Here is a 20,945-nt window from a genome sequence, read left to right as displayed (position 1 = left end):
ATTTATTGTGTAGTCAAACCTCTCTGCTAATGATAATCTGTATTTTAAGATGCTCTCCAGGGCTAGCATCACTGCCTCAGCCCCACCTCAGATCAGGCATTGGATTCTCATAAGAAGTATGCAACCTAGATCCCTGTATGCATAGTTTACGGCAGGGTTCACACTCCTATGAGAATATAATGCTGCTGATGATCTGACAGGAGGCAGAGCTTATGAGGTAATGCAAGTGATGGAGAATGGCTGTAAATACAGATGAAGTTTGCTTGCTGTATCAGTTGCTCACTCCCTGCTCACTTCCTCCTGTGTGGCCTGGTTCCTAACAGGCATAGACCAGTACCAGTCTGCAGCCCAGGGGTTGCAGACTACAGAATTAAGGTACACAGTGAAATATCTTGCAGACATAAAAACAATTGACACACATACGAGGAGACAGAAATATGCCCTTAGTGTATCATTGAGTGAGAAAAAAGGCAGGTTATAAAATAAATAATCTCATTGTTTTAAAGAACACAACCACATTCTGTTGTGAATACAGTGTGTATGTGTGTGTTTAATAAGTTTTCATAAAAAGTTAACTGGGTAGTGGAATTATGACTGACTTCTGCAGTCTTCTTTATAGTTTATTTTTTTTATATGGGGAGAACTGCCCATAGCAATTTCCAAACATATATAACTTTTATCTTACAGTGACTGCCAATTTTGTTAAAATATGTAAGTTTCCATAAGTTTCACAAGTGAGTATATCATCACAAAAATTAAAAGTCTGCTTCATGATACTTCCTTATACTCAATAGCTTTCTACTTAGACTTCTGACACATTCTCAGTGTTCAATTTATAAAAGATAATTCACACTTCATTTAGAAAATAAGCCATCTGTCTATATTCTAAGAATCACTAGATAACCTTTAAATACAATGAATTACCCAGAAGTAGTCTTATTTACTGTGATTAATAAAACATTCTTATCTTTTCCAGTATAGAGCACACTGTTTATACACAAACAACTTTCAAATATAACTGCCTATTTGTCTAGTACAATCCATTATCAATGTAAATCAACATGCTTACAAACGGGAAACACAGATGTCCCCAAACCCACTTTAAACTCTACTCATGTTCAATATTTATGTGGAGAAGTACACAATACCTTATGGAAATACTATAAAGACTAATAGGACATATGAATTAAGTGTTGCTGTTGCCACCCCCTTTCCATTTGCCTGTTTGAAAGTAAAAACAAAAATTCCAACCTGGTTTTACTTTTAGCATACCCACTTTAAAGTACCTTTGATTAGTAAATGATAGAACTTCATACTTACAGTACAACACAAATGTGGAGCTAGAGATCTCAAAGAGTTTAATACCATGAACTACTACTTCCTAAGAGTTCTAAAACTTTGTTATTAATTACAGATGTCTAAAAGTTTTATGCTATAACATTAATATTCTTTATTCTTAAGTTCTTAATTTATCATAAACTTCCCTAAAATTTAAATGTTTAAAAATTTAACTATTGATCTCCATCCTCCTATAATATCCCTTAATAAGATTGCTGATGTTCTCAAGCAAATATATGAGAATACTATCTTAAAAAAAAAAACAAAAAAACAACACTATCCCATGATTGAGGAAGATATTCCACCTGCCCTCCTCACCTCAGTACAGGAAGGATTTAAAAGGGAAGTAGTTAGGCCAAGTTCAATAATTATAGTTACTATGTGCCAGGTATTGTGCTGTTTTACATATATTTAACCTTTATATCCTGTAAGGCAGTTACTATTACTTTTATTTTAGAGATTATGAAATAATGTGCTCACAGTTATATAACTAGAGTGGAAGAACCTGGATTTGAAACCAGGTCTCTTGGGCACTATTTGTGGAGATGATGTAGTAGTTAACACCACCAGCCCTGGAGTCATACTGCTAGCTGGATGATTTGGGTAAATTATTTTCTCTCTTTGGGTCTCAGTTTCTGTATATGTAAAATGAAGATAAAAATAGTGCCTATTCTCATGGGGTTGTTCAATGAGGGTTAAATGGCTAATGCATGTAAAGTCTTAAAACTGTGATTAGCACAGATCTTGTGATCTGCTTAGATCTTGTAACTTGCTAACTACTGGATTGACTATATGTTGGCAGGAAGTTGTATACTACTGCAGGATCTCTGATAACATTTCTCTAACACTTTCCTAAACAGTTCCTCTCCTAGTTCTGGATCCTGAATCTGTGTATGACTCAGAAAATGAGCTATTTGGCAAAATGGGTTTTTATGCTACTGTGCCTTGAAAAGGGTAAGTTTTAGCTTGTGAGAATGTATGGACTGAGTGTAACAGTTTTACCTGAATCACAACAAACTGCAGGGGCCTAAGAAACAGAACCTAAAAATAATGTTTAAGTTTTATGAATATTACCCCTTACCTTGCTCTCAAAACTTTAAAAAATATTTAGATTCCTACTACTATATTGTGAAACCATTGTTTTTCTTTATCCTTTCTGAAGACATCTAAAAACAGTATAAACCCCAAATAACATGCTCAATTTACTAGACAGACACTAAAATTGGAAACAACAGCAATGAAAATATAAAAACAAAACCAAAAACTAGATCAAAGCACCACATAAAAAAATTCCATCTCTTAACGTCATGACCTTAGATAGCAACTATCCCTCAAACCCAACTTGTCCAGAATGAGATCTTCTTTCTCTTCTTCCTTCTCTCCCCTAATAGCTCATCTTTCTGGCTTCCTCTCTCACTCCAAAAACCCCTCTAAGCCACACTGACTCTATTTTCCATTGCTATTATCACCATCTTGGTTCAGGCTTTCATTGCTACTCATCTGTACTTTTTCAGGTCTTTGCCTTGTCAAATCACCCTTGATTTTATCCATTGCTGACAGATTTGATTTATTATTGACTACCTCCCATGTGCCAAGTACTGTGCTAGATATTTTAATATACAGAATCTTATTTAACCCTCATATAACCATGTGAAACACTATCGGTCCCATTTTATAGAATAAAGTATTTGTGGTGTGATGGGTTTAGGGACTCTGACTAAGGTCACGTTGCCAATAAGTGACCTAGTTAAGACTCAAAGCCAGCTCTAAGTCTGCCTCAAGAAAGATTCTGATGAGGTCAGTTTCACTCTAAAAGCCTCCATAGCTCCTCTTATCTTGGAGATTAACAGTGAGACTTCTTAGACTGATATTTAAATCACTCCATAATATGGTCCAATATTTTTATTCTCATTTTGCATTATATTGCTATGCTACCATATTCTTCAGCCAACTTGGACAACTCATTGTATACTAAACCAGACCCAAATCTTCTCACTCTTCATAGGAGCTTATGCCATGTGTCCTTACCTTGAAATGCTTCTCTGCCATCTCAAAATCCTATATATACTGTGAGGCCTTGCTCCAATGTCAACCCCTTAATTATATTCTATTCTGGTTTTCCTGAAATAATGTTACTTCCCCTTCATTGGAACCTCATAGTACTTTATTCTGAATTCTCTTATAGCATTCTTATGATAATAGTAATACTGATGCTCACAGTACTAATAATCTTATTTCTCCACTACTTATTTTACTTAAAGGGAAAGCTGATATAATGCCTTACACCTCATATTTGGTTTCTTCCTTCTCATACTCACAGTGCCTGATTTGATCTGGAGAGTTATGTTTGTATATTCTAACTTAAGATCCTACTCTTTTGCCAGCATTTCACAATCATACTAAACACACTTAGAAAAAACAGAGAACTGCATCCCTTATCTTTAATCAAGATGAACTTTAAGAGTGTTAATGTGGCACAGGATTTACTATTAAACCTCACAGGCAGTTAGTTTAAGAAGCCAAATTATAGAACATTATATATGGTTAAAATTTCAGAGTCTCCACTGTATTCACAAATACTATCAAATTGAACTAAACCAGAGTTTTCATAAAAACTGACATTTTCAAAAAAGCTTTATTTGCTTTAATCTTTCTCTTCCTTTTGATAAGATTAAAACTGTAAATGGCAAATGGTTAAACAGAAGCACCAAAATGCTATCTGCAAGGCATCTGGATTTAAACAAATACACCAAAATGCCAACTCTTAGGCATCTGGTCTAATATATTTATAAGTTTGTCTCAGATGTTCTTACTTGAAATCACAGTACTTTAGGGAGCTCTCTGTATGTACATTCAAAAATACGTGAATAGATCTGGACTTTGTAGACACATTTGATATCATTCAGCAAGACTTCTAAAACTCTCCAATAAAGGGAAGTAAGGTAAGTAAAATTTTACATCATATCTAGTCATTTTATTTAGGCTACATTAAAGTATACACATACCGTAAGAAGTCTTTTGATGTTTTTAATAATGCCAAAAATAAATGTTTATACTATTATGCACATTTTTAACCAAAAATTCTCACTCTAAAAGCCAGGCTTTTCACAAAAGTAACATTGAGCTGTAAATCTCCTGTTGTTTACTTCTCCATCCTAAGCATTTTTATTTGGTTAAAACATACATCGGAGATAGCATGGAAGGAGGGGAGAAAGGAGACAGATGTGTGACTAAAAGTCATGCTGAAACTCTGAAGCTCTAGAAGACAAAGTGTTGAGAGTAAATGGAAGCTCATGGGCAGACAGCCAGCCTCAGTCTTCCAGAAACATTAACTGAATACCCACCGAATACTGAGTGCTATGAGCAAAAACAATCATGGTACCTGATATGGAAGATACTGCCAGAGATAACACTGATCAAATTATCATACAAATACAAATATGAAATCCCAACTACGATGAGTATTACTAAGGAGTTTCATGCTAGTTAGGTAACATCTCCCAGAGGAAATGATGGTGGGTATATTAATCAGGCTCTGGTAAGGAAACAGAAAACAATCGAGTATTTAAAATAGAGGGGTTGTAAAACAGAGGAATAGCTAACTGGTGATACAGAACTGAGTACCAAACAGGAGACAGTGAGGAAACTTAGTTATTAAAAACAGTAAGAGGTCATTACCAATCTTAGGCTGGAAAGACAGAGTGGGGACGTGGTATTGTAGAGGCCAGGGGCTACAGCATTAAGCAAAAGCTGGAAGCATGGTAGGTCTGTCCTGTGAGAAGCATGGAATCATGGAGGACAAAGAATAGCTTCCAGACATGTCCAAGGCAGAAGGGAAGAGGAAGAATACCCTGGCTTTCCCAATCCACTCCCATTTCCCATCAGTGCTTCATATTTATGACAATATTTGGGATGGATGTATGCATCAAATAAAACATTGCTAAAATTAATTCCACCTGCTTACTTTTCCTTTTTTGAATGTATCTACTAGAAAATTTAACATTATATAAAGTAGCATATATTTCTATCAGACAGCACTGTTTTAGGTCATGCATGAAAACTGATTAAAGTCCTGGACTCAATCTTTCAGGGTATTATACCTGGCCATCCTTACCCTGTTTCTCACATCTTTAAGCCAGATCTATTTGTGACAAAATATTCTAGTAATTATGTTCTGGGAACCTTGGGTATAGTTCTTTATCAAAAGCTTTCTGAAAGTTGAAAATGCATTTACTGCTTCCATTTCTTCATGCTCATTTAGCCTCTTCATATTAGACAGAAATGATCTCCCTAAATACTGATTTTTCTCCCAACTGATTACCCTTCCTCTATACCTAGTGTTTCCTGTACTCATTTGCTCTAACCCTTACTCTGGAAATAAAGGGAGACTCACTGGGCTCTATAACAAGCCAGACTGCCTCTGAATTAGGCTCAATCTTAGGCAGGTAAACATGGCTGATCTTATTTTCAAAGTCCCTTCATTCAAATCCATAGTCATAAGACTGTGGATTTTTGTATATGGGAAAAGTATGTCACAGATTCTACAGTACTACATGTTAGATACTTGGTTTATGTATCTTGTTTTTAACACTGGCAGCAGTTCTTAGAAAGCAGGTTATCACCTCTTCGAATATCACTTTCATTGTAAGGACATGTTTAAAAAGTAAACTGAAGGGAACTTGATATCAATTATTGACCTTTTAGAATCAGATTTTTTAGAAAAATGAGACTTTGATAAGGAAACAACAGTGGAGAGAAGGAAAAATACTACTCAAGTCAAACAGAAAGATAAAGTCCAAATCTAGGAGGTAAATTCTTCCGACTTCATAATTTTGGGTAAGGCTGACCTTATTTAAAGCCTTTCTTATGGTAGCTGCCAACACAAGTTGCTAGTTGACACCATGTAATGCTCTGAAATTAATATACTGATTCTGATTAAAAGCTCTAAAATATCACTTATGGATTCTCCCCAACTTTAGCTGAATGTTCTTTAGGGATTTATCAATCCCTGTTTTTCAGACAGATCTGAAGTACCATGTGATCTTCTAATGCCTTTAAGCACAGTTCCCTCTGCTATCTGCATATTGGGCTACATAAGACATGAAGTACTTCTACTCTTCTATTTATACTGAACAATGACTGTTCTAGTATCTCTCTTCTGCTGATCTACTCTGTATTAACGAACCCAGAAGCTTCCTTTGGATTTCAAGCCTTGTATCTCTAATTGTAGAAAGAAAGACTTGGTCTCTTATGAAAGGCAATAGCTATTCAAGTGCCTGAATGCAGAGTGGTAGATTAGAAAAAGAGGAAGTAGGGTCAGCATCAGAAAATGTACATAAAAGCTTATTTCTAAAATCAGAAATTCTCATATCCTTTCATTCACAATGAAAGGATAGGTGGGTATATATACTGGCCCCCACTGCCTTTTCCTGTCCCCCATAAATCCCAGATTCAGAGGTTCCACAGCCCATTTTTATGGTGCCTTTTCTTCTCCCCAAATGGCCTCAAACATTCCAAGTTGGACAAAGAATAGAATAATCTGTTTGAAGAATCAAATGTCAGTGTGAATAAATGACAGAAAAGAAAACATAGGAGGCACAGGCAGACTTGTCCAAAAAGGAAGAGAGAGGGAAGAGAACAGAACATTTACTAATAACCTATTTTGTGTTGGAACTACTGTGTTTCCCCGAAAATAAGATAGGGTCTTATATTTATTTTTCCTCAAGAAGGGCTTATTTTCAGGGGATGTGTTATTTTCCCCTCAAAGCCTAAGCTTGCAGCATGCACAGGATGGCCGGGACCTGACGGGGAGCCTACCTTGTTGGTGGGGCTGCCCGCACCTTTCCAGTTACCTCTGGGATAGTAGCTGTAACGATGGGGCAGATGAGAAGGGCTGCTTGTCTTCTTTACTGCTCCGCAACAAAATGCATGGGTTGTGCAGATACGCTGGGTAGACACGCCCAACACTAGGTCTTATTTTCCAGGTAGGGCTTATATTGTGCAAATGCTTAGAAATCCTGCTAGGGCTTATTTTATGGATAGGTCTTATTTTCGGGGAAACACGGTAGTGATACAGCAAGTGGGTGGTCAATGGCAAGGAAACTCCAATACTGGGACAGTAAAACTTGGCATTTCTCTCTTTAAAATAATGTGTGCTAATATGGCATTTACATGGTCTGTGTTCTCTACCATGCACAAAATAATGATTATACATGTTTTAATATGTCAGATTAATTCATTGTGAATTTTACTTAAGTACTATAAATTCTACAGATAGTTATTTTCATAGTTTACTACTATTGAAATATCATGGTCCAGCCGGGCGTGGTGGCTCATGCCTGTAATCCTAGCTCTCTGGGAGGCTGAGGCGGGCGGATTGCTCGAGGTCAGGAGTTCGAAACCAGCCTGAGCAAGAGCGAGACCCCGTCTCTACTATAAATAGAAAGAAATTAATTGGCCAACTAATATATATACAAAAAATTAGCCGGGCATGGTGGCGAATGCCTGTAGTCCCAGCTACTTGGGAGGCTGAGGCAGGAGAGGAGGCTCGCTTGAGCCAGGAGTTTGAGGTTGCTGTGAGCTAGGCTGATGCCACGGCACTCACTCTAGCCTGGACAACAAAGCGAGACTCTGTCTCAAAAAAAAAAAAAAAAAAGAAAAGAAAAAGAAAAAGAAATATCATGGTCTGAAACTTTTTAAAATCTGAAAACCTCTTAAATTTGTTCCTTAGTGAAAGTGAAGCAAAGTGTCATTACCGAACGTAAATATTGCAATGGACTCAAATAAATCACAAACTACATTGTCTCTTTTTGGTGTAAGTAAAGAAATTTTTAATGTTGACTCTATTATGCCTTGCAAGATGATCCTCGAATTTTTGTTTAAGCCTAATATCTAATTTATCTGCACCTCAGCTATCATATCTTAGGGGATACTCATGAGGAATCTTTCCTTATTTATTATTTTTAAGGAACAAACAGAACCAGAAGATACCTCACTTATCCAGTGAGCACTTTTATTTTGCAAATGAGCTAAGGAGGGCACTGATCTGAGTGTCTGAGTTTGTTCCAGATTTTCCTGGATTTCTGGTCAGGTATTTCTAAATTAGGCTTTATGCAGCCTATTTATTAAATTATTCTTTTCAATTTTTTCTTTTTTCTCAATTTATGAAAAATTCCCATCAAAACAAAAAGTCACCAGATAGACTTGAATTGTTTTCTTGTGGATTAGCCACCTAAAAGCTATTCATAACTCCCGTTTCCCTTGCATTATAATTCTACGAAGAATGAAATATTAAAATGGTTTCTCATACTGTACTTCTCTGCTGCTAGGGGAGAACACATGACCCACTTCTGGACAATAACATGTAAGTGGAAATTTCTGGGAGGAGATTCCAGAAAAGCTTTTGAAAAGGGTAAAACCTAGCTGACATGTGCCTCTGGCCAACCTCAGGCCTCACCATTTTTCTTGAAAGGTGGATACCTAGCGGTGCATTAGACATCTTGCAACCATGAGGTCAAAGATCTCATGCTAAAGATGATAAAGGAGAAAGCCATGTTTCTTCACTATAATATGGTAATGCTTTAAAAACTCAAAGACACATTTAAAATATGGAAGGAATTAAGTTTCCTTCATTCTGCATATTCACTGCAATTAATATAGCTAACTTCACTGAGCAATTTAAACATTAAAATATTTAATCCTAAATATTGTATTTATACAAAGATAGCTCTCTAAACTCATCAAATGATTTGGTATATGAGTTTTTTAATGATGTTCCATTTTCTACCAAATTTGCAAAATATTCTAAATGATCAAATCATACTTCCTGATGTGTTATGTTGTCTTGAAGAACACATTAATTCTCCTCCCTAGAGATATTAAATTTAGACTTTTGTAATTTAATGCCTGTAGACATTTGTTGCTGACATTTTCAACACCAGATGTAATTAGTAACCTAGAAATTCTTTCTTCAAAACTACCTATGACATATGCTAAGATCTAAAATAATGAGTCAAGATTAAAGTCTCACTAACCTTTGCTATACAATATGAAAGCTGTCTAATCTCATATCTTTGAAAATATAATAAAGTAAACTGAAAATGCCAATAGCAGTGGCAAGTTATGACCAATTCAAAGCCAAAAATTTATCTAGACAAAACAATAATGCTTTTTAATGTAGTTATGTATTTCAGAACAAATTCTAAAACTGGTTATTTTATTCCTCTGAGGAGTTGCTTCAAATTGCTTGAGACATAACTTAAAAGAAAGAACAGCCTCCAAAGAGAAAGGAAGGCTTCCTTAAAACTTCTATTTTGACCACATCATTACCATGCTTCAAATCTTCAACAGCTCCCACAGCTTTCATAAATTCAAACTCTGTGGGTCAAACCATCCTCCCTTTCCTGTTTTAATTCTACTTTCTTACTCTAGATCAAAATTACCCTATTTCTTCCAAAAGAATTTCACACTGCCCATTTTTTCTGTAAGGATGCTCACAATAGTTACTACATGAAGAAATGGGAAACAATTTAAAAGTCAAAGGAATATCCTTGAAAATATCACATAGTTGTCCATTAAAGATTTAGCAGCATTTTGACTGTTACCCAGTAATATTGGGGACATGCGTCTACCAGAAAATTATTCATTGTTGATCTGAAATTCAATTTTAACTGGGTGTTCTTTATTTTCTCTGGTAAGCCTGCTCCAGTGTCATCTCTTTAGAGTCTTTCCCTATTATCACCAGATCTAAAGAGCCTCCTTTGTCATAGCCCTATTTTCTTTATAGTATTATAGTTGTCAATCTCTGGAAATAGCTTTGTTCACTGTTTCCATTTGCTGGTTTATTGCTATGTTTTATCTTTACCCTATAAAGTGTAGTTAACCTCCTCCCTGCTCTAAACCCCACACCACACCTCTACCCCATGTTAGTGCCACAGAATAGGGTCCTATCTTGTCTTGAACCATTTCCCCTACATCTACAACAGTGCTTAGTACAAAGTATGCAAGCATAAAATATCTGTTTAATGAATGAATCTTCTGAATTCACATACCTTATAAGGTGTTTAGTAAAATTATTTCCTTCTAATTTCATAAATGAAACAATTTTAAAGTTCTGAAAGGAAAACTAGTTGGACTATGCTTCCTATGCAGGTAATCTGAATACTAACTATAGCTTCATGTGATTTATTACCAATGTTGTACTATAATAAGACAAATTTAACAAGAACATTTGCACATGGCCAAAACTAACTCTAGGAACACAGAATATTAATAAAACCATGCTTATAGAACTTTATACAGATGTAAATCCACACAAATTCAGTTTACCGTCTTAATAGAACTCCTTTGTTTTTCTTCCCAAACCCCGCTGCTCAACTCAAGAGTGCAATGAATAGTTGCCTCTCTGTCATAGGATCCAAAAATGAGTAACCTGCAATATAAAAATAAAACAGGGAGAATATTATACCTGCTAGATGCATTAATATTTTTCTTTGATTATAACAAAAAATAACACATTACTCCAATATTACTATAGTTTCAGCAAAAGAAAAACAAATCAAACATTTGGTACACCCTCTAGTGGAAAAGTGAAGTAAAGCCCAAATCAGATGAGATTCCAGGATATGCTAGTTTTCAGCAGCTAAGTCAAACAAATACAAAGTATTAATCTACTCATGAGGTAAAGAAATTGATCAAATATTTACATGTAGTAGCAAGAGCTATAGATCTTTGAAAACAGTGTTGAATTTTTTTACAAAAAAGTTGCAGAGTGATATATCTAATTTGCCATCTGTAAAAATTAAACACACAAAAGTGCAATATAGCTGGTTATGAACACACACACTTACTTCATCTGCTAATGTGATCTTAGTCAAATTATTTAACTTCTCTAATCCCATCAACACATCTCTCCTCTGGGAAATTCAGGGCAAAAACAGTGCTTATCTCTATGAGCTGTTGTGAGAATAAAAGAAGACAATGCACGCAAGGCATTTAGCATAGTGCCTAGCAAAGAGTCAGTGCCCAAGAAGTGCTTATTATTTCTATTACTGTACTGAAAACAACTGTCAGGGAAAATGGGCATCATCTAATTGTACTGTTTAATATTTAGATCTAAAAAGGACAACTGAGGTCCAATCCTGTGATGACACAGTTTTTATTGTTGAAGAAAAAAAAGGTTACCTGCAGACTGTAAATCTGCCAATTTGTTTCAGGAGTAAACCTGAGAAGAACTTTAATGGAAATCAACATTTTTACTTTTACTCTAGTACTTTATCTCTACATGAAGATCATGAAATAGGAGTGACATAATGGGGGAAAAAAAGTAGATAAAACACATTCGGTAAATTTAAGAAAACTGTACTCTAAGATGTCAAGCAAATCCTGTCCATATTTCACAAACCGGCCTTACAAACTGAGAAGTCTGAATAAATTCATGGCAAAAAAAAAAATCCCTAAATTTAAATAATTCTTAAGGAATCTTAAAAGGAACTTTAAATTCAGTGCATAACAACCTATTACCAAAAAGAAGGCAGGCTAACTATATTAAGAGGATTCTCTATTATAGTACCAAGTTTATAAAAACAAGAATTTACATTCTCTAAAGCTCTGCTGCCACCATCTGTTCAAAGAGTAAACTACCTAAGAGCCTTCACTATCAATGCAGAGAAAACCGCACCAGCTAGTGTTCCCAAATTCCAGATATTAATCTTCAAGATTCAGGAATGAGAAAGAATTCTCAGGAACTCTCCCATGAAATCATAAGTTATTTTATATTTTTCATAATACTTTAAAAATGCTTTTTAAGAGAATAACACAAAATCTAACAAAAATTAACTCAAAATAGTTCTAAATATAAGAGCTAAAACTGTGAGGTAGATAGTGAGGGATGCCGGGTCTCCTAGGGACAAAAGTGGGTGCTGTTGCCTTGGTGTAATTGCCCGACCTGAGAAGAAGGATGAGGGTGGGCTCCAGCCCCCCATCTTGGTTCTGCCCCACCCTAATCCTCTCCCGAGAGACTGCCATGCCTGGGAGAGGAGGAAATAACTTATGAATCTGCTAATCACAAATAACTTAGTGTGCCAGCTGCAGAATAACGCAGAGGACTCTCTAACCCACAGGCCAAGCAGCATAGGTTCCACAGAGTCTGGAAACTGACCCACATGCATAGTAATGCAACTCACAACTGTCCAATCAAAGTGGTTCTATGGTGACATCTGAACCAGGAGGGAGGTCCCAATCCGGGCACTTATATAAAACTAGATGCAGACCATAACCGGTCCCTTTTGTGCCCTTCCTTTTGCTCTCCCCTTTGCTGTGACAATGGGCCTGGTCGTATGTATCAATGTGGCATATGTATCGTGCTCTGTAAACCTATATCTTGCTCTTGCCCTATAATCCTATCTTTCTCTCCTCAATAAACCTCATTTTCATGCTTGCCTTACTTTGGTGCGTCTGGTCATTCTTTGGCCATGAGCACATCAAAAACCAACATTTCAGACTAAAACCTGACATATCTTAGAAGAAAACGTACAAAGAAATCTTTTTCTTACTGTTGCTGTTGCTACCTTATAAACCCACAGTTCTGCCATTGCCCAGTGGAAGCTTTCTATTTTGTAGAATTCATGAATTGCAAATAAAAGTCAATTCAATTTATAAGTAAACTTATTGTAATTTTGTCTTTTGACAGTTCTGGTGACCGTATGAAGGAGACTTATGACCCAGAGACTCCTTGAACACTGAAAAGGCGTCAATGACCCCCTCTTTTGGGGTATCCTCTGTTTTCCTCAAAGCCCTTAGAGTTCCTATCAAGCTCTGTCTTCTTTTGCACTGAGTTCTCTGATCCCTTTGGTTTTGTGATACCAATGGTTATATCTGTGCTGCAAGAGGGCACATGACCTCTGGATTTGCAGTGGTTGATGTAACTGGCTACATAAACCCTTATTATTATCCTCTCCCTTAACTTAACTACTTGACCCTTTGAGTTGTTTCCCAGAAACGATGGGTTCTAACTCCTGCCCTCAAGTGATCCTCCCCCACATGGGCCTCCCAAGGTACTGGGATTATAGGCCTAAACCACTATACTAGGCCTGAAATGATGGACTTCCTACCAGAAAAAATAAGTTAAAGATCCTAAAAGGCCCCAGGGCAGACTTCCTGAAGCCACTTTCACTGAAGACAATTTTCCCACGGACTGGGGATTGGAGGCAACAGATTAGAGTGACTCACCACCAAGAAATAAAGACTATCATGAGAGGATAAGTTGGTCAGGGAATGGGCTAGTTGACATAAAGTTGTCCACCAACTGCAAGAAAAATGTCTGTGAGGTACATAGTAAAGGCATTACAGGACCCAGACGTGTGTCATCTCTCTCTTATGCTTTTATCTTGGCTTTGAGAGACTCAATGTAAAAATGAGATCCTTAATTTCTAAAGAACTGAGTAGTCTGCCTTCTGGCTACTCCTGCTTTTTGCATGTATAAGTATAGGGCCTGGAAGCTGCAATATACTTACAAAAGCGGAAAAATCTTATTAAAGATAATTTAGAATTATAATGGCCATATGAAGACCCTTAAAGCTTAAGACTTCTGCCAACCAACTGGCAGGCTGAATGGGCCTCCTCCTGGCTAAGAGGATACCCTAAAACCAAATTGCTTGCCATCAGGAGGGAGGTCAGACATGCCTTATCATGACCCCCCCCCCTTCTTAGAGATATCCTTCCTAACTCACTAACAAGCCCAAGACTATGCAAGACAAACTTACACAACAAAACCTCAGGTGGCCAGTCTCTGGATTAACAGACCTTCTTATCTTACAACATTCCAAGACTTTACACAAAGCTTCATGTCTTTAATCAATTACAAGTCAAACCAATTACAAGCCAAAGAATCTTTAAACCCACCTATAACCTGTAAGTCTCCACTCTGAGAGATGACCCACCTTTTTGGGCCAAACTAATGTATGCCTTCCATGTATTGATTTATGACTTTACCTGTAATCCCTGTCTCCCTGAAATGTATAAAACCAAACTGTAACCCAACAAAAGAGAGTCAGTCCACTTGCTCAAGGCTTCTTGGGCATGGCTCTGGGTCATGGTTCTCAAATTTGGCTCAGAATAAACCTCTTTAAATTATTTTACAGAGTTTGGCTTCTTTTCTGTTGACAGAAATACACTTGAATCCCAAGCCTCTGATTAGGTAGAAAGAATGGGATTCTTTTTTTTAATAAAGAGACAGGGTCTCGCTGTCGCCCAGGCCTAGAGTGTTGGAGTACAGTGGTTCATACCTCACTGTAACATGGAACTAGGGACCTCAAACAAGCCTCCCAAAGTACTGGGATTACAGGCCTGAGCCACCATGCCTGGCCAGGATTTCATTTTAATTGGTATTCAGAAGCCTCAAAGAGACAACAGGATTCAAAAATAGCTTTTATAAAAGATTCATTGCAAAAAGCTAATGAAAAGCTAAAAATGTATGATATCCCTCATACTGAAATGGAGCTGAGACCTCTTTTAGATGCCTGTCAGGAATCTAAGCATGGAAATAAAGGAAAAATCTTGAGTCACTTCAGGGGAAATTCCAAGTATCTAGCTAGTCTTGAAAAATAAATGAACATGATAAGCAAGAAGATAATAACAATAGTCTCCCAAGCAAGCCAGAGTCACAAGGTGTTTTGGTTCCCTATAGAAAGTAAAAGATAACATCTTAACATATGCTACTAAATTGTTTTTCAGAAATACCCAACAGATGGAAAATGCTATCATTATAGACCTCAGATAAGGGTGAACTGAGGACCAGACTCTTACACCTTTCTGTGTTCTAAATAAATTTCTTCCTGAGGGGCCTGGAGAGAGTCACACCCACGGCTGAAACATTAACATTCCTTTCCAATCCAAACTTTAACATTCCTTTCCGCTAACCAAAGTTTTAGACAAGGCCTTGTTTCCTTAAACAACCACTAATCAAACAATCTTTGATCCTACCTATGACCTGCAAGCTGCCGCTTCAAGATATCCTGCCTTTTTGTGCCAAACCAGTGTATAACTTCCATGTATTGATTTATGATTTTGCCTGGAACTTCTGCTTTCCTGAAATGTACCCCTGCCTTTAAAAACCCCTGACTGTAAACCACTGGGGAGTTCAGGTCTTTAGCTGCCCGTTCTCCTTACTTAACATCATGCAGTTAAGTGCCTCTTTTTCTCACTGCAAATCTCCGCATCAGTGTTTGGCTTTACTGTGCTGGGTGAGTGGACCCTTGTTTGATTCAGTAACAATACCAGTGATGATAAAACAGATATGACTACTACTGGTTCATGTGCTATCCTATTTTGCCTGAATATTCAGGCTACTAAGTGTCTGAACTGCTTTTCTCCTCTGAAAAAATAAATAGTTTCCTCATAAGACAAAATCACCTGAAAATTCAGGAGATAACCCTTGTGTGACTTATACTTCCTGGACAAAAACAGCCTCATCTTTTTTTATTTTGGTGATTATTCAAAAGTTTTCTGTGGAATTCAATATCTTAATTGGAACCTATGACCCTGGTATTACTGACCTCTATCCAACTATACTTGTTGCTGGGGTCCTGAGAAGCCCAGAAATGTATATAAGGAATAGAATGGTATTCTTCTGAGAATATTAGTGACCCAACAAGTCCAACCTGGTCCACTTAGGGGCCAGGCAGAGCCTGAATAATCACAAATGATGTTTTCAAAACCATTCCTAAAATGTTGCCCACTTGAACTAACTAGTCTGTTCTCTACACCACCATGCAAAAACAAACAAACAAAAAAATAAAAAAAATAAAAAAGATGAGCCTGTTACTGATTTTAAAGTTCACCTGGAAGCCCAATTTAGCTTCCCCTGAATGGATGCGGGCTCATAAAAAGACAAAACATAGGATGAAAGGCTATAGGACTGAGCTGAACTAGTAATCATAGTAGCAGATTTTAAGAGGACCTTAAAGAACAAAATAAGAAACAAAAGACTTTTGAATTAATGGCCTTGCAATTACAGGAGCTCTATAGCAACCAACAACCTAGAATGACCATTGGGGCTACTCCATGGTGCTCCTGCAATAAGGGAACCCTACCTCAGCAGCTGCCACTTGTGATAACAACCAGAAAAGGGGCTTCCTCCAAAGATTTCTTGCGAAGCCCTTAAAGATAGGCTTCTGAATTGTCTCCTAGGCTCATCTGTGTACTTCCTTATAAAACCGTGTAGTGAATTCCTATGATTCCTCCTCTGTGTCTCACTTAACTGACACACAGGAATCTGCTTATTCTTCAAGGAGATTAATGACAAGTACTCTGGAATACAGGTTTCTGATAACATTAAGATTATACCATTGGACTGGGAAAGAATTTACAGAACTCTAATGAAGAAACTGATGGCTTCATGAAACTGCTAACCAAGATCAAGCAGAACAAGGATTAAATGGGACTGAGCAAACTGATGAGAATAATTTTTAATGACTTTTATTTGAAACATTGCTGGTTCTTTAATGTTGTTTTCCAGATTTAAGGAAACTTTTTTTTTCCTTTTAAGCTATCTATAAGCTTATAGCAACTTGGTAAAGTTTATTTTTGTGAACAAAAATTGAAACATTTATTTTTTTCCCCTAATCCCCTCCAGAATTTGGAAATTATTAGTGAACATCCTATATTTTCATGGCAATATAGTCATTTGAATAAGTTCACTAAGACTCTGCTCTCCTTGTAAAAGGACACAGCTGAAAACACTGGTTATATTACCAAGGCTTTGACCAGACGGTCATATTTTCAAATATGACCAGACAACTTTAAGGAACTAAAGATGACTTTATAGAGCCAACAATACCTCACCCCCATCCCTGAAAAACTGGCTTGGTACCTTGAATACACAGTTCACACAGCTATCTTACATGTGAGTAAAGAATGTCAGTTCAGGAGAGGCCCAGAAACCTTAGGATGTTTTGGGAACTTCAAAAAGAGAGCATTCATTCAGATCTATTAGGTCCTACGAGTGAAGTTTGATGGTGAGTCCTTGGCTTGGTTTCCTTTGCCTCAAGAGGCTTTGAAGAGTTGAATCTGAGATTCCTTATCAGAAGTTCCAACAAAGCAAATTTAAAAAGAGCCTACGTGGTCAATCACTATTTCTGCTGTATGTATGTAAATAATCGGGCCAAGTTTGATGAGGCTAAACTTGTTTTGCAAACAAATTAGTCCTACTTTGACTATCTTTGGTATAAATGGGGGTGACTACAGAGAAAAATATTATGTTTCAGAAGAAAAACCATAGTACACCTGTTATCAGATTGTGCCCTATTGATTGTTCTCAAGTTTTTATCTACCTGTAGACTAAATTGGATACTGAATTCTTCTAGTACTTGGCTATAAGTCTCTAAGAACAAGAAATGCTCTGTTCTTCAAGCCCTCTAAGCTGAAGCTGGACAACTTGACATAAATTTCAAGGGACAAGTCTGATGTGTGGACCACACAAAGAGTTCACCAAACCACCTGATGCCATTATGAGAGACACTCAAACTGCAAACCAGAGAAGAAGTTGACAACTTTAGGCTGTGGACAGCTTTTTCCAAGATGTTGGAACAAGACTCCCTATCATAATAAAATGCTTCTTTTAATTTTTCCTTGCTTATACCTACCTCTTTCACTGGCAGGATAATGTAATTAATAAATAGTTTTATTTATAAATAAATAGTTTCTGTGGGTAACTAGACAGAGTGTTGGATCCGTCATGTCAAACCCAAATCTTTACATGACCTAAGAAATTGTTAGTGCACCTAGTGGGTAACTTTAGCAACATTCCTAATATAACTGCTTGTTCAGATTGTACTAGTGGGTAAATGGGCAAGATGGCTGACCAGAGACACCAGCTTCCAGAGCATCTCAGTAAGAAGTTTTAGATGAAAGAGAACAAACAAACAGACAGACAAACACATATTGGATGTGGGTCTGAAGGAAGGGTGCCAGAGCCTTTAGGAGACTCCACAGAAAGAAGTTGTGGTACAAAACAAGAAGGAGCAAGTCATCAGCAAAGATCAACCCCTGAGAGGCCTGGAGTCCAGCAAGGGTAGATGGAGTGGTTTGTTTTCCCTTCCTTGCATCTCTGACAGTTGGTGGATTCCCAAGCTGCTGGAGAGACTTTCTGCCCACATGAACCCAGAGAGAGGCTCCTGCTGCCAGTGAGCTGGGAACCTTTTCTGGAAAGAGCACCAGGTTCCCAGTCTACCTAGGGCACTCCCCCCCCACCACAGACCTGAGCTAGGACAGCAGGTGTCATATTGCTTTGCCACCCACTGTGCACCTTTGTCCTTCCCAAGGGGCTCCAACTCCTCAGGCTTCATCTTGCTCTTTCCCACACAAACTGTGGCCTAACTACAGCCCAGAGTGCAGGAGCCACAGGGGTCCAGTGGATCCTGGGTGATCTGCATGACTAAAGAGACCAGACATTCTGGGCGGACTGCCTCCCAGAGAGAAGATTGGAGATTACCAGAGTGCTAGCACTCCTCCATACAGATTCTATTCCTCCCCTTCCCCTCCCTGACTCTCGTGGCTGCTGAGAGAGACAATTGAGCTTTCCATAGGGAGTGGGGCTCAGGCCCTTACTCTAGGGATGCTGGAGCAGACTGAAGGGTGCTCAGACTGTGAGCTCTCTGCTTGCTGGCCCTTCCTGGTGCTGCTTGCCTGGTGGATCCATTAAAGCAGGGCATGCCCCTAAGTGGAGAGACATCGATCCTGCTCTGGCAACCCATGGGTGACTTGGGACCAGCACGCTTCTTCCTGACATACTCCGGGATTGATCTTCTTGGTCTCAGGGGGCAAGGGAGCCCCCATGGGCAGATCTGGGAGGAGAGTGCAGTGTGGGTACTCCCTTCCCCTGTGGGAGAGCCACACGATTAGCTCAGGCTGGGATCCTAGGCGGGGAACTTCCTGGCCCACAGAACAGTGGTGGGGGAGCTTGGCTGGCTTGAGTTCCTGTCTGTGGGCAGACACTGGGATAAGACTGCGGAACAAAGCAGCAGGGAGAGGAGAGAGGTCCACCTCAGACTACCAGTTTGTGAATCTCAGATGGACCTGCTTTTACAGACGTTCTGGTTGGGTGGGGCCACTTCAGCCCCTCCCTGTGGCTCTGCCCAAAAGCTGGGAGACCTTTGACCCCTGCCAAAACAGCTACCCTGCCAGCTTTTGTGGAGCCTGAGGGAAAGCTCACCCAACCCAGCCCTGCCCAGTTCCGCTCCCCCAACTGCCTCTGCCTAGAATTTCCAGGGCACACCCACTACCTGGGGCATTGGAGCGCTTCTCATAGGGGACTAGAGCTGGTCACAGGACCTAAAAACACTGCAACTGTTCCTTCTGGTGAGCGCCTCCTACCGCCAGCGAGATCAATTTGCATGCCCTTTACAGCATTTATTGACTCAATTTTACGTGGTGTGTGGGGGTCCAGGGAGTAGCCATTTGGAGGAGAGTGCCTAACCCTCTCCACAGAAAAACTAAGCTAATAGATAAGGGTGGAAAGAACCCAGCCCAGGGCCTTGCCATGTAAGAGTTTAGTCCCCATGAATAACATTCCTGATTTAGAGAGTTTATCCTGACCCTCCTACCGGTGGCTCCCCTTAGTGGCCAGAAAAGCAACTTCTGAGCCCTGCCAAGGCCTTGCAAAGCCTTTCAGACTACCATGACCCAGCTACCAACTGCTTTTACCTCAGTGGTGATGTATATCAAGAAACCCCCTGGGAGATTCAGGGTCCCTCCCTATATCTTGTGGCACTCAAGTACCTCACCTGGGGGGCCAGAGTCTACCACAGACAGAAAAGAACATCTTGCCAGCTGACTCTGTCACACAAACAACAACCAATGACAGGGAGAGCAACGATATAGCTCATCATAACATCTTACAACTCAAGCAAATAGGGTGGGGCTGATTCACACTCACAAGTACCACACACCATCACAGAGTAAGTGGGGGATCTAACTCACTACACACTGTTGGGAAGAGGTGAAGACAGCAGATCAGAGTAACATGAGAAATATACCACACCTGCTAGACACCCCATAAGCAACTCAGGACCAGCACTCCTCTTTCTGGCATGCTTAAGGATTGATCTTTGGGGACTTGGAGACAGACCTATAAGCCAGGTCTAGCATCCCCAGGTCTAAACTGAAAGACCAGATGAAAAGAAATCAGCAAAAGAACTCTGGAAACATGAAAAATCAGAGCAAAAGGACACCCCCCCCCCAAAGAAAACAATAACTCCTTACCAATGGATACCAACCAAAACGAAAAGATTGATATAACAGATGAAGAATTCTGAATATGGATTATAAGGAAGCTCAAGGAAATACAAGAGAAAATAGAAACTCAACAAAAAAAACCCCACAAAAACAATGAAAGAAATAAATAAAAAATGTACCAAGGAAATAGAATTATTAAAAAAAAATCAGGCCGGGCACGGTGGCTCACGCCTGTAATCCTAGCACTTTGGGAGGCCGAGGTGGGCGGATTGCTCCAGGTCGGGAGTTTGAAACCAGCCTGAACAAGACCCCGTTTCTACTAAAAATAGAAAGAAATTAATTGACCAACTAAAAGTGTATATACAAAAAATTAGCCG

At 38.6% G+C, this 20,945-nt stretch overlaps 1 protein-coding gene across 1 annotated transcript in view; it reads right to left on the bottom strand.

Moving 5' to 3' along the window:
- PDZD8 (PDZ domain containing 8) overlaps nt 1-20,945 on the bottom strand; it is a 91,839-nt gene that overhangs the window by 21,575 nt on the left and 49,319 nt on the right. The window contains exon 3 of the mRNA XM_012774971.3: nt 10,666-10,768. Within this exon, the coding sequence (XP_012630425.1) occupies nt 10,666-10,768 (103 nt within the window). The remainder of the gene's footprint in view (nt 1-10,665; nt 10,769-20,945) is intronic.

Source organism: Microcebus murinus, chromosome 14 (genome assembly GCF_040939455.1).
Source record: "Microcebus murinus isolate Inina chromosome 14, M.murinus_Inina_mat1.0, whole genome shotgun sequence".
NCBI lineage: Eukaryota > Metazoa > Chordata > Mammalia > Primates > Cheirogaleidae > Microcebus > Microcebus murinus.
The sequence above is the reverse complement of the archived record's forward strand: the minus strand, read 5'-3'. Positions and strand labels throughout refer to the sequence as shown.